Source organism: Macaca nemestrina, chromosome 16 (assembly GCF_043159975.1).
Source record: "Macaca nemestrina isolate mMacNem1 chromosome 16, mMacNem.hap1, whole genome shotgun sequence".
NCBI lineage: Eukaryota > Metazoa > Chordata > Mammalia > Primates > Cercopithecidae > Macaca > Macaca nemestrina.
Window position 1 is genome coordinate 17,728,801 of NC_092140.1, and position 14,571 is coordinate 17,743,371.

Sequence of the window (14,571 nt, forward strand, 5' to 3'; positions counted from 1 at the left end):
ACTGAACATTTTTTACAGTTTTATCTCAAATGGGGCTTTTCTCTTTAGTTACTTGAATTCTTGGACCTAGTATTGGAAAAATAATAACCTACACATAGAAATACACATAGAAAGAGTAGAGAAGTTTTTACATGCTAGCCTGTAAATTTCAGGGGAACAAAAATTACGTCTGTGCTCAGGAGCAGTGAAAACAGGTTTAAAGGAAGTAGTGAAATGGTGTGTAGATTTTAGAAAGTTTTCTAAGGTAGTGTATGAGGAAATTTTTTGGCAGGAATATTTTCACACAGGATTTAGGAAGGCTGTAGGTTATTAAAAAAGTAAAACTCCCAGCTCCTACGTCTGGTCATTAGAGATTTGCAGGATGTGTGCTACATTTTTATTCCTCATCGATTTGATCACTAGTTAGGGCTACTATGATTCTCTTAAAAGAGGAAGAGACAATATGTGAGAACATTTATATCTTCTGACATTTTTGAGGATAGCATAATCAAAAAAATCCTCAGAAAAAGATCAGAGGATGTGGAATAAAATTAATGCAAAGAGGAAGATGAATGAAAGAAAATAAGAAAATGGAAGGAAAATGTCGTATTACAGAGACATTACACATAGAGAGGTTTGATGCAACCAATATGTTGGAATTGTCCAAGTGGGGAAAGAAAAGGAGTAAGGAATTATTTTGTGCTCCCTTCCTATCTCCTGTCAGTGTTGCATTACTGGGTTGTGAAAAACCAATAACAGCCGGGCGCGGTGGCTCACGCCTGTAATCCCAGCACTTTGGGAGGCCAAGGTGGGCGGATCACGAGGTCAGGAGATCGAGACCATCCTGGCTAACCCAGTGAAACCCCGTCTCTACCAAAAATACAAAAAATTAGCCGGGCGTGGTGGCGGGCGCCTGTAGTCCCAGCTACTCAGGAGGCTGAGGCAGGAGAATGGCGTGAACCCGGGAAGCAGAGCTTGCAGTGAGCCGAGATTGTGCCACTGCACTCCAGTCTGGGCCACAGAGCGAGACTCCGTCTCAAAACAAACAACAACAACAACAAAAAACCAATAACATGCGCCATACATGGCCCAGCCCTTCTTGCTCTGACACTGAGAGTAGTGGGAGGAGCCAGAGCCTCTATGGGTTAGGATTAGATCAGCATTGATTCTATAAAGGCCTACATCTCACCCCAAGGAAGGCTGAGACCGTAGGAACATGTGGTACTGACTGGGGAGAAAGGCAAGTAAGACTGATGAAGTACATAAGCAGGGTCTTATGTATCTACATTAGAACATTCTGTTCTAGCCCATTGAAGGAGTCCCTTTTATATTTTTGCCTCTGAATAGTCGCCTCAGGCACAGACTTGATGAAGAATAGTTTAAACATTTAGATTCCCCAATTTGTTGTCAGTGGGGTTATTATTGATGTTGTTGTTTACAGTAATACTTTCTATTATGTTTAAGTACTCTCAAATTATATGTAATAAGAAATTTAAATTTGTATTCAAACACATGTGAACTTCATGCTTTAATGGGGCTTCCTGTGTATTAGAATTTTATACTTTATGTCTTGTTCAATCCTATGTCATTTTTGTAGTAGGTTTGTCAAAAGAGTGACCTAATGGTTTTTTTTTCTCATTTTTGGCTTTCTCAGGGCTGATCATGTCCTCACTACTTTGATAAAGAATACAATAGTCTTTGTTGTTTTATCTTTTATATAATAATAAGCTTTTACTACCACTAAAAAAATTATCTAAGTTTACTCTGGATAATTAATTAGAACTATTTGCCTTATTTCTTAATGAATTTAATATATTTTTCCTGCTATTAATGAAGATACCAAAAATTCTCATTTCTAATGCTTTAAGAAATCTGTCAAACTTTAAAAGATTTGTTTTTAATTTGGAAAAATCAAAATAAAACTTTTTTTCTTTGAATATATAGTATTTTGGATATGCTGAAATTAGAAGGAAAAATAATGAATGGCCTTCGCAATCTTGGGATCAATGGGGAAGATATGAGCAAATTTTTAAAATTAAATTCACACATTTGGGAATATACTTATGTATTAGATATTCGACATTCTTCTATAATGGTAAGTGCTTATGCTATTCCTTGTACTAAAACCTGTAGTATACTTAAGGCTTAACATAAAACGAAGTATTGGCAGGCCTGACAATAAATGTCAGCATTTCGGAACAGTTCTCAGTGAAAAGAGAAAGTAAAATTATAGACCCATCTCCTCTCCCACTTGCAGCTTCCTTCTCCTTCTTCATAGTCTGTTTTCATAGTCTCTGTCACAAGAATACCTACTCACTCTCATTCAGTGTCCTTTCCACCTTCAGAGAAAACAACAGAATAACCACATGAACAGTAACAGCAAGACACCAAATAGTTAAAATCTGAGGTGTATAAAAGTGCTACCTTAACATGATGAAAGTCCTGCCTAAACAATTTGCAGTGGCCTCCAAAGATTCTGGTGTGTGTATTACAGCCAAGTGATTTTTTGGAAAAAAAAAAAAAAAAAAAAAGATCATATCACCCTTTCTTGCTTAAGCAGAGAAGTGGTCTTCAGTATGGCCTGTGAGGCTGCAGATGGCTGCTCTCACCTTTCATTTCTTAGACTGTGAAACATTCTTTTCACCACTATCCTTTATCTCATGCTTAGAAAGCACTTTTTCTTTTTTTTATCCAGTTAACTCCTATTCCTTTTTCAAACTTAGGTTGAAAAGCCCTTTCTGAGAGAAACTTTCCTTAACAATCCAGATGATTTTTCAAATGATGTTAGAGAATCCCTGGAGACTACCCTCTAATCCAGTGATTTGCTAGAAGGACTCACAAGACTCAGAAGTTGTTATATTCATGGTTATGGCTTAGTAGAGCAAAATGATGTGAAAAAATTAGCAGGGGTGAAGTCCAGCATAAGCCAGGTATAAGCTTCCAAGAGTTCCCTGCTAGTGGAGTTGTATGCTTAATATGATATGTGACAGTATATGCAAAGTGCTACATACCAGGGAAGCTCACTTACTTGAGCCTGAGTTCAAGATTGTGAGAGACGATCCATCATGTAGACATACAGTGGCTCTCTGTACCTGCCGTCATTGGCTGAAGCTCCAAACTGAGGAAAAGCAGGTGTTTATTATAACTCAGATTGTACAAACTCTCTAGACAAACTGCTGGAACTGCTGCAGCATGGCTTAGGGTCCTAACTGTGCAAAACACTCTTTTTATCAATCAGAACATTCCAAGAACTTAATTGCCAGGACTCAGTCAAGAGACAGTTGTGTAAACAGACCCTTCTTGGGAATATCCAAGGTGTGAGCAACCCAAGCCTGTTGAGTTAACCCTTTCTCACACACACACACACACACACACACACACACACACACACACACACACGTTTAATATGTGATTCTTCATACATATGCACATGTATAGGTGTATGCACATGTATTAGGCCATTCTTACATTGCTGTAAAGAAATACCTGAGACTGGGTAATTCATAAAGAAAAGAAGTTTAATTGACTTACAGTTCTGCAGGGTTTATAGGAAGCATGGTGCCAACATCTGTTTGGCTTCTGGGGAGGCCTAAGGAAGCTTTTATTCACAGCAGAGGGCAGAGAGGGAGCAGGTATCTCATACGGCAAGAAAAGGAGGGAGAGAGAATGTTGGAGGGTAGGTGCCATACATTTAAACAACCAGGTCTTGCTAGAACTCACATCACAAAGACAACACCAAGACATGAGGGATCTGCCCCCATGACCCAACGCGTCCTACCAGGCCCTACCTCTGGCATTGGGGATTACAATTCAACATGAGATTTGGGTGGGGACAAGTATCCAAATTATATCACATATACATATATGTCAGAACTATTAATCCCTTTGTATACTTAGCACCGTTATAGTTTTACATTTATCCTGTGATGCTGTTATATCTGTTTCTTATTAGACTATATATGAAGTTCTTGAAGGTAGACATTTGTTTCATTTTTTTTTCTCTTACCATTATGTCCCTGGTTTTAGTAGGTACTCAATAAATATAAATATTCCCTAAATGAATAAGTATTTATCTGGAAACAACAAAAAACATCATTTTTAATGATGAAACTCTGGAAGCATTACAATTACAAACATGATCAATATAATTATCCTTATGACTTATTATTATAAAAGGAGTAACTATTAGAAATGAGAATAAAAATGTTGCATGACAAGATGGTATAACTGAAACTCCTCAAAGCTACTGTAGTTAATTAAAAGCTTTAATAAAATGGGTTTGAAGTGATAGGACAAAGATCTAAAGCTTTTCTTTCAAAATCTATTTGGAAGATAATGATTTATTCACAATAACATAAAAATGTAAATACCCTAATAATGACCACTATGAAATAATATATAATCTCACTACCTATTAATAAAAACTAGAATTTAACTGAGGAAGTGTAAATCGGCATATCCTTTAAAAAAGTGATGCCTGGCCAGGCGCGGTGGCGCATGCCTATAATCCCAGCAGTTTGGGAGGCTGAGGCGGGTGGATCACGAGGTCAGGAGATTGAGACCATGCTGGCCAGCATGGTGAAACTCCGTCTCTACTAAAAGTACAAAAATTAGCCAGGTGTGGTGGCACGTGCCTATAGTCCCAGCTACTTGGGAGGCGGAGGCAGGAAAATCACTTGAACCTGAGAGATGGAGGTTGCAGTGAGCCAAGATGGCGCTACTGCACTCCAGCCTGGGCGACAGAGTAAGACTCTGTCTCAAAAAAAAAAAAACAAAAAAAAAAAACGGCCGAGCGCGGTGGCTCAAGCCTGTAATCCCAGCACTTTGGGAGGATGAGGTGGGTGAATCACGAGGTCAGGAGATCAAGACCATCCTGGCCAAAATGGTGAAACCCTGTCTCTACTGAAAATACAAAAATTAACTGGGTGTGGTGGTGCGTGCCTGTAGTCCCAGCTACTCGGGAGGCTGAGGCAGGAGACTACGTTGAACCTGGGAGGCAGAGGTTGCAGTGAGCTGAGATGGCACCACTGCACTCCATCCTGGTGACAGAGCAAGACTCCATCTCAAAAAAAACAAAAAACAAAAAACAAAAAACGTTATGCCTGTGGTGCCCTTATAATGAAACATAGTATCTAGTAATTTCACTACTGGCAACTATCATAAAGAAATAGTGGGAGATGGAAAAAAAAACTTTACGCCCAAAGATGATTATCACTACATATTTTGAAAACAAAATAGAAATTAGTTACCTAACAGAGAAGTGTTATAAATTTTATATTCACACAGTTGAGTATTATTGACATGAAAATTATGCTTATAAATATGACTTAAAATAATTCTGTTAAGTAAATATACAGAATCATGTCATGTAAAAATAGGGGCAGAATATCAGAAGGAAATATATCAAAATCTAAGGCATTAATGGGTGATGTGATTTAATGGGTAGTTTTAATTTTTTTCATCATGTTCTTCTGTGAATTCCCAACTTTTAACCATGGGTATATATTATTTACATGATCATAAGAAAAGAGCTTTTTGTTTTTTTAAATTGATACACAATATTTTACATATTAGATTCATGTGATATTTTCTTACGTATGTAAAATGTGTAATGATCAAATCAGTGTATTTGGGGTATCTGTCACTAGCAGTATTTATCATTTCTGTGTATTGGGAACATTTCAAGTCCTTTTTTCTAGCTACTTTGAATTATGTAATATATTGCTGCTAACTATAGTCACCCTACTTTGCTATTGAATAGTAGAATTTATCCCTTCTATCTAGCTGTATAGATAACTGTTTATACCTATTGACTGACCTCTCTTCATCAACCCCTCCTGCCAGCATGCCCTACCCAGCCTCTGGTATCTATCATTCTACTCTAACTCCATGAGGTCAATATTTTTAGTCCCCGCTTATGAGTGAGAACATGGGATATTGGTCTTTCTGTGTCTGGCTTATTTCAGTTAACACAGTGACCTCCAGTTTCATCTATGTTGCTGCAAATGACATTTCATTCTTTTCTATGGCCAAATAATACTCCATTGTGAATATATACCACATAATTCTTTATCCATTCATCTGTTGATAGACACATTGATTATGTATGTTTGCTATTGTGAATAGTGCTATAATAAACATGCAAATGCAAGTATCTCTTTGAGATGTTGATTTCTTTTCCTTTCAATAAATACCTCATAATGGGATTGCTGGATTGGATGGTAGTTCAGTTTTTAGATTTTTGAGAAATCTCCGTAGTGTTTTCCATTGTGGTTATACTAGCTTACATTCCCAGTAACTGTCTATAAGAGTTTCTTTTTTCCGCATCCTCACCAACATCTGTTACTCTTTTATCTTTTTAATGATAGCCATTCTAACTGGGGTAAAATGATATTCCATGTTGCTTTTATTTACATTTATGTAATAATTAGTGATGTTGAACATTATTTATATACTTGTTGGCCATTTGTATAATTTCTTATGAGAAATGTCTATTCAGATTTTTTGCCCCTTTAAAAATCAGGTTGTTTATTTTACTGTTGAGTTGTTCAACTTCCTTGTATATTCTTGATATTAGTTCCTGTAGGATGAATAGTTTACAGATATTTTCTCCCATCAAACAGGCTTGCTCTTCACTCTGTTGATTTTTTTTCCTTTGCTGTGCAGAAGCTTTTTCCCATTTGTCTATTTTTACTTCTGTTGTCTGTGTTTTTTGAGGTCTTAGCCATAAAATCTTTACCTATTAGACCAATGTCCAAAAGTGTTTGCCTTATGTTTTCTTCTGGCAGTTTTACACTTTGGGGTACGTTTAAGCCTTTAATCCATCTGAGTTGATTTCTGTACATGATAAGTGATGGTGATGTAGCTTCATTATTCTGCATATGGATATCAAATTTTCCCAGAACCATGTATTCAAGAGGGTATCCTTTCCCAAATGTATGTTCTTGGCACCTTTATCAAAAATCAGTTGGCTATAAATACATTAATTTATTCCTGGCTTCTCTGTTCTCTTCCATTGGTCTGTGTGTCTGTCTTTATATCAATACCATGCTGTTTTGGTTACTGTAACTATATTTTCAGATCAGGTGGTGTGATGCATCCAGTTTTGGCTTTGGATATTCAGGCTCTTTTTTGGTTCCATACAAATTTTAGGATTTTTTTTTCTATCTTTGTGAAAAATGACGATATCTTAATAGAGATTGCATTGAATCTATAGATTGCTTTGGGCAGTATCATCATTTTAATATTTATCTGAACCATGAGCATGGGATGTTTTTCCATTTGTTTGTGTCTTTTTCAATTTCTTTCAATCAGTGTTTTGTAGTTTTTCTTGTACAGATCTTTTACCTCCTTGGTTAAATTAATCCCTAAGTATTTTTTTGCAGCTCTTGTAAATGGGATTAACCTTTTGATTTCTTTTTTGGCTATTTCATTATTGGTGTATAGAAACACTACTGATTTTTTGTGTGCTGATTTTACATCCTGCACCTTTATTGAATTTATGAGTTTTGAGAATTTTCTGGTGGAGTCCTCGGTTTTTCTAGATATACAATCATGTTGTGTGCAAAAAGGTACAGTTTAACTTCCTCTTTTCCAATTTGCATGCGTTTATTTGTTTCTCTTGCCTGATGGCTCTGGTTAGGACTTGCAGTACTACATTGAATAGGAGTGGTGAAAGTGGGCATCCTTGTCTTGTTGCAGTTCTTAGAATATTTCAGCTTTTCTACAGTGCATGTGATGTTAGCTGTGTGTTTGTCATTTCTAGTCTTTATATTATGCTAAGGTATACTCCTTTGGTGCCTAGTTTGTTTAGAGTTTTTAATCATGAATGAATGTTGAATTTAACCAAATCCTTCTTCTGCATCTATTAATAGGATATGGTTTTTTTCCTTCTATTGATGTGATGTATCACATTTATTGATTTGTGTATATTGAACCATCCTTGCATCTCTGGGGTAAATCCCACTTGATCATGGTGTATTATCTTTTTGATATGCTTTTGGATTTGGCTTGCTAGTATTTTGTTGAGAATTTGTGCATGTGTTCGTCAGTGATATGGTTTGGCTGTGTCCCCACCCAAATTTCATCTTGAATTCTCATGTGTTGTGGGAGGGACCCAGTGGGAGGTAACTGAATCATGGGGGCAGTTCTTTCCGTGCTGTTCTCATGATAGTGAATAAGTCTTATGAGATCTGATGGTTTTATAAGGGAGAGTTTCCCTGAGCAAACTCTCTTTTTGCTTGCTGCTATCCATATAAGATGTGACTTACTCCTCCATGCCTCCCACCATGATCGTGAGGCCTCCCCAGTCATGTGGAACTGTAAGTCCTTTGAACCCTTTTTCCTGTATTAATTACCCAGTCTCGGGTATGTCTTTATCAGCAGCATGAAAACAGACTAATACAATCAGGAATATTGGCCTGTGGTTTTCCTTTATTGTTGTTTCCTCGTCTGGTTTTGGTATCAGGGTAATGCTGGTTTCATAGAATGTGAGTTAGGGAGAATTCTCTCCTCTTCATTTTTTTGGGGGAATAATTTGAGGAGAATTTATGTTCTTTTTTGAAAGTTTGGTAGAATTAGGCAGTAAAGCCATCTAGTCCTGGACTCTTCTTTGTTGGGAGACTTTTTATTACTGATTGATGCTTATTACTCATTATTGGTTTATTCAGGTTTTCTATTTCTTCTTAATTCAGTCTTGGTGTGTTGTATGTGTCCAGGAATTTATCCATTTCCTCCAAGGTTTCCAGTTTGTTAGTGTATAGTTTTCTGTAATAGTCTCTGATTATCTTTTTTGTTTATATGATATCAGTGTGCTTGTTTCTGACTTTTTTGGAGGTCTTCTCTGTCATGGTTAGTCTATCAAATGGTTTATCTTTTCAAAAAACAAACTTTTCATTTTGTTGATCCTTTGTATTTTTTCCTTAGTATCAATTTCATTTAGTTCTGCTCTGATCTTATTTATTTTTTCTGCCAATTTGGAGTTTGTTCTTTTCTAGTTCCTTCAGATGCATCATTAAATTGTTTATTTGAATCTTTCTCCTTTTTGATATAAGAGCTTATTGCTACAAACTTTGTTATTAGCACTGTCTTTGCTGTATCCCACAGGTTTTAGTATGTTGTGTTTACATTTTCATTTGTGTCAAGACATTTTTTTAATTTCCTTCTTCATGTCTTCCTTGACCCAGTATTTATTCAGGAACATGTTGTTTAATTTCCATGTGTTTCTATTGCTTCCAAAGTTTCTCTTGTTATTGATTTGTAGTTTTATTCCATTGTTGGTCTGAAAAATACTTGATATAATTTCAATTTCTAAAAATTTCAGACTTGTTTTTGTGTCCTAACATATGGTATATCCTGGAGGATATTCCATCCGCTGGTAAGAAGAATGTGTATTTTGTAGCTATTGGATGAAATATTGGGTAAATTTCTAAAGTCCATTTCATCAAATGTGCATTTTAAATCCAGTGGTTGTTTTCAATTTTCCTTCTAGGTAATGCTGAGAGTAGGGTGTTGAAGGTTCCAGCTATTATTGTATTGGAGTCTCTCTCTCTCTCTCTCTCTAGCTGTAATAATGTTTGCATTATATATATAGGTACTCCAGTGTTGGGTGCATATATGTTTAGGAGTGTTTTACCTTCTTGATGAATTTATCCCTTTATCATTATATAATGACAATCATATATCATTGTACTTTTGTTTTTGACCTAAAGTTTTATCTGATAAAAGTATAGCTATTACTGCTTGTTTTTGGTTTCCGTTTGCATGGAATATATTTTTCCATTCCTTTACTTTCAGTTTATATATCTCTTTACAAGTAAGATGAGTTTTTTTTAGGCAGTATATGGATGGGTCATGTTTTTAAATCCATTCAGCTAGTCTGTATCTTCTGAGTGTAAAGTTTAATTCATTTACATTCAAGGTTATTATTGATACGTGAGGACTATTTCTGTCATTTTATTAGTTGATTTCTGTTTATTTTGTGTGTTCTCTGTTCCTTTCTCTCTCTCTCTGTCTCTGTCTCTGTCTCTGTCTCTGTCTCTGTTTTTAACAATCGTGTCGTTAGTTTTCTGTATTGGTAACATTTGAATCTTTTCTCTGACTTCAGTGGTTTGTTCTACTAGTGGTATTTATGTTTTAGGAAGGTAGATACCATTCTTTCACTTCTGGTTATACGACTCCTTTAAGCATTTCTTGCAGGGCTGGTCTAGTGGTGAGGAATTCCCTCAGCTTTTGCTTGTCTGAGAAATACTTTATTTCTCCTTCATTTATGAAGGATAACTTTGCAGGGTATAGTATCCTCAACTGGCAGGCATTTTCTTACAGGACTTTAAATATATCATGTGATTTTCTCCTGGCCTGTAAGGTTTCTGTGGAGAAATCTGCTGTTAATCTGATGGGTGTTCCCACCAGATACTTTTCACTTGCTGTTTATAGAAATCTCTCCTTTTCTTTAACTTTTGACAGTTTGACTATAATTTGCCATGGACAAAACCTTTTGGAATTGTATCTATTTGGGAATCTCTGTGCCTCCTGTATCTGGATGTCTAAATCTCATTAGACTTGGGAAGTCTTTATCTGTTATTTCATTAAATAGGTTTTCTAATACTTTTAAAAAATCTTTTGGGACAGCAAAATTCAAATATTTGATCACTTTGTGGTGTCTTATATGTCACATAGGCTTTGTTTATTCTTTTTGTGTGTGTATTTTTATTTGACTGGGATATTTCAAAATTTTGCCTTAAAATTCTGAGATTCTTTCTTCTACTTGATCTAGTCCGCTGTTGAAGCTTTTCAATACATTTTACATTTCATTCAGTGAATTTTCTATTTGGTTCTGGTAAATTTCTCACTTCCTGAATTGTTTTTCTGATTTTTTTTGTATTGTTTTAAAGTATTCTCTTATAGTTCTCTGAGCTTAATTTCTGTATTTTGAATTGTTTTCCTGGGATTTCATAAATGTCTTCTAGATTGGGATCTGTTGCTGGAGAATTATTGTGTTCCTTTGGAGGCTGCTTGTTTATGTTCCTGTGTCCTTACTTTGACATCTATGCATCTGGTGTAACAGTTACTTATTCCATTTTTTAAAATTTCCATTGTTAGGGGAAGACTTTTTCCTGACCATATATCTATGGTGTTGGTTGCATAGGACACTTTTTGGTTTTGATTCTGGATATATGCAGTAGGGTAATCTCTGTATAATTTTTTCATCTGCAAACAGCATCAGTGGTGTCTCTGTTTCCTAGGTGGCTTATAGCACAGTTACTAGTGGAGGCTGTGATGAAGTTTTGCTGAAATGTGGGACACCAGCTGGGCCAGACTTAGGGCCCTACAGGTGGCAATGGTGGGCTAAGCGTTGGCCCCCAGGGTAGGGTACACTGGCACCAGTGTTAAGCAGGTGCAGGGAGGTTGATTCTTGGGCCTCTAGATGACTTGCTTGGGTGCTGGGAATGACAGTGGTAGGTAGGTTCTTGAGCACCTGCGCAGTGGTTGTGGCATGGGCAATGGCAGTATCAGTGGTGGGACAATTCTCTAGGACCTAAGGGTTCATGCCGGTGTTGGCCGTAGCTGTGATGGGCTGGGTCAGCCATTGCCCAGGCCCTGACATGATGGTAGTGGCAGGTTGGGTGGGCATGACACTGGGAGGTGTGCTCAGATGCCAATGGTAATGGATTGGGCTGGGTGATCCCCAGGCCTGGACAGTATGCTCAGGTACTAGGGGTGATAGAACCAGGCAAGATGGTTCTTAGGCGCTATGTTAGTACATTCAGGCTCTGGCTATGGTTGGTGGGCAGCAGGGGAGCGGGATGATCCACCAGCAACAGGTGGAATGCTCAGGTAGAGGCAGCAGCAGCTGTGCTGTTGTTCTGCTGCTGGGGAGGGTGGAGTCACTTTCAGTAGGAGCAATTGGAGGCAAGTGGCTGGGGCATGCTTTGCTCATCCTATGCCCCCACTTCCCCCGCAAAACACACACACACACATACACACATACACACAGTTTGCAGCAAATGGAATTTGTCCTTAGGTGCATGAAAATGTGTGAATGTCCCTCTGCTGGGGAGGCAGTATGACTGCCAGTGGCTTCTGCCTTGGCCCTAGCAGGGAATGTCATTAGAACCCCAGAGATATGGAGATGCAGGGACTGTTAGGCCCCAGGGCAGGACACAGTCTGTGGGAGCTGGGCTCTCAAAATGATGTCATACTGCAGTGGCTTAGAACTCAGGGGTTTGTGGGACTGGGTATGAGCTCCCTCTCTGGATCAGTGGCATTGTGCAATCTCCAGGTAGCTCCCTCTGTTAGTCTCAGAGCTCATAAGGGTCAAGGGGCTTTTCCATGGTTAGGATGATAGGAGTCCGTAGTGGAAATGTGGACTGCTGTGGGTCTCTCACACTTTCCTTGCATTAAGGAACCTCTCTAGGCTTCCAGCCCATGCCAGCCTAGCAGTCTGCCTTATTTCCCTCTCCTTTCTTGCTTTTGGTTTTTCTTGTCACTTCTCTGGTGAATTCCAGTGTTCTCCCTTAGATGATCTATTCGAAGTATGATTATCTACTTCCTATGTTGGTTCCTCTCCATGGAAGAGGCGAGCAGCACATACATCTATTTAGCCATCTTGAAGCCCCTTCTAAAAAAAAAAGTTTTTAAGCCGAAAAAAAATCTCTGAAATTTTTGCTAGTTGTTTTATATACAAATGTAAGGGATTCCCTCTGAAGTATTCAGTTATTATAGTTAATTTTGTCTTACCTGGAAAACCTTCCTGCTCATAAATTTATCTGCCTTGGGCCGAGCATGGTGGCTCACGCCTGTAATCCCAGCAGTTTAGGAGGTCGAGGAGGGCAAATCACGAGGTCAGGAGATGGGGACCCTCCTGGCTAACATGGTGAAACCCTGTCTCTACTAAAAATACAAAAAATTAGCCGGGCGTGGTGGCAGGCACCTGTAGTCCCAGCTACTCCGGAGGCTGAGGCAGGAGAATGGCATGAACCCAGGAGGCGGAGCTTGCAGTGAGCCAAGGTCACACCACTGCACTCCAGCCTGGGCGACAGAGCAAGACTCCGTCTTAAAAAAAAAAAAAAAAAAAGATTGTGTGCCTTCTCAGAGCCAAAGGACTATAGCAGCCCCAAGGAAACGCCATATTCCCTGAACATCAGAAACCTCAGATTCAGGATAAATAACGAATTACTAATTAGTTATCATTTGTGTTTTCTAGAACACGAAGTAATTTGTTATAGATGTTTGTTACTGTTTTCTACCACTCTATAGACCGTATTCTTCCATTGGCTAGATTTTGCTTTTACTTTGTCTTTAATCTCAATAGCAGATGTCTTTTCTAAAAATGTTATGTGAGAAAAACTAATGACCTTGTAAGTAATCTTAATACTTGTGTCTGATATTTAAGAATTTGTGTTTTTTAGCTTTTGTAGAAAAGAATGCTAAGAGAGACACACAGAAAATTAGGGCAGTAATTGTCAAGGCTATTCTAGACATAGTAAACAGACCTGTAAAGAAACCTTCCAATTCTCTTTGTAAAATAATATCCTAGCTTGCTTCTGAGGTTGGCAGTGAAGGACAGTCACTCTGTGTGTGGAGGAGCAGTTGGACTTTCAAGCCCTTATGCTGCTCCCATTGACCCCACACTGTTCAGAGTCTCATTTCCCTGAGTTGTCTCAGATTCTGGCAAGCTTTCAGATATCAGTCTCAGATGGTGTACCTCCCTTCTCTGCCACCCTGCTGCTTTCAGCAGACTCTCTCTTCATAAGCACTGATAAGACTGGTAATTTGTCAAGATTACCACAGGCCCCAAACCCCAGGAATTCCAGTCCATAAGCAGTATAGCTGGTTTTGGAAGCCACCCTCCATAAAGGTTGTGGTCCCACGAGATTGTCACAAAGTAGTTTTTATTCAGGTAAGATACACGTGGCATAAAATTTGCTCTTTTGACCCTTCAGTGGCATCAAGTACATTCACAGTGTTGTACAACCATCACCACTATTTATTTTCAGAACTTTTTCATTATACCAAACATAACTCTGTACACGGTAAACAATAAATCCCCATACCCTTCTTCCTGAAGCCTCTGGTAAGCTTTGTCTACTTTCTGTCTCTATTAATGTGCCTATTGATACTTCATGTAAGTGGAATTATACAATATTCTTCTGTGTCTGGCTAACTTCATTTAGCATGATGTTTTCAGGGTTCAGCGATGTTGTAGCATGTATCAGAATTTTGTTCCTTTTTAAGACTGAATAATATTTCATTGAATGTATATACCGCAGTTTGTTTATCCATTCATCTGTTGATGGGCATTTACACTGCTGCTAACTTTTGGCTATTGTGAATAATGCTGTGCTGTGAACTTTGGTGTGCAAGCACCTATATGAATCTCTGCTTTCAGTTCTTGTGAGTATATACCTAGAAGTAGAATTGCTGAATCATATGGTATTTCTGTGTCTTTTTTTTATAAACTGCCAAACTTTTTTTCACAGCTGTTGCATCATTCATCGTTCCCACTGTCAATTCACAAGTGTTCACATTTATCCACAATCCTCACCAATTCTTGTTATTTTCTGGTTTTGGTAATTGCCATCCTAATGAGTG

The 14,571-nt window shown here is 38.0% G+C and overlaps 1 protein-coding gene across 11 annotated transcripts in view; it reads left to right on the forward strand.

The window, feature by feature from the left end:
* LOC105477465 (UDP-glucose glycoprotein glucosyltransferase 2) overlaps positions 1 to 14,571 on the forward strand; it is a 247,274-nt gene that overhangs the window by 79,521 nt on the left and 153,182 nt on the right. For all 11 annotated transcript variants that reach the window (XR_011614666.1, XR_011614664.1, XR_011614665.1 and 8 more), the window contains one exon: positions 1,924 to 2,074. Coding sequence is in view for 4 of the 11 variants with exons in the window: in XM_071081146.1 (XP_070937247.1) it covers positions 1,924 to 2,074 (151 nt within the window). In the remaining 7 variants the exon portion in view is untranslated. The remainder of the gene's footprint in view (positions 1 to 1,923; positions 2,075 to 14,571) is intronic.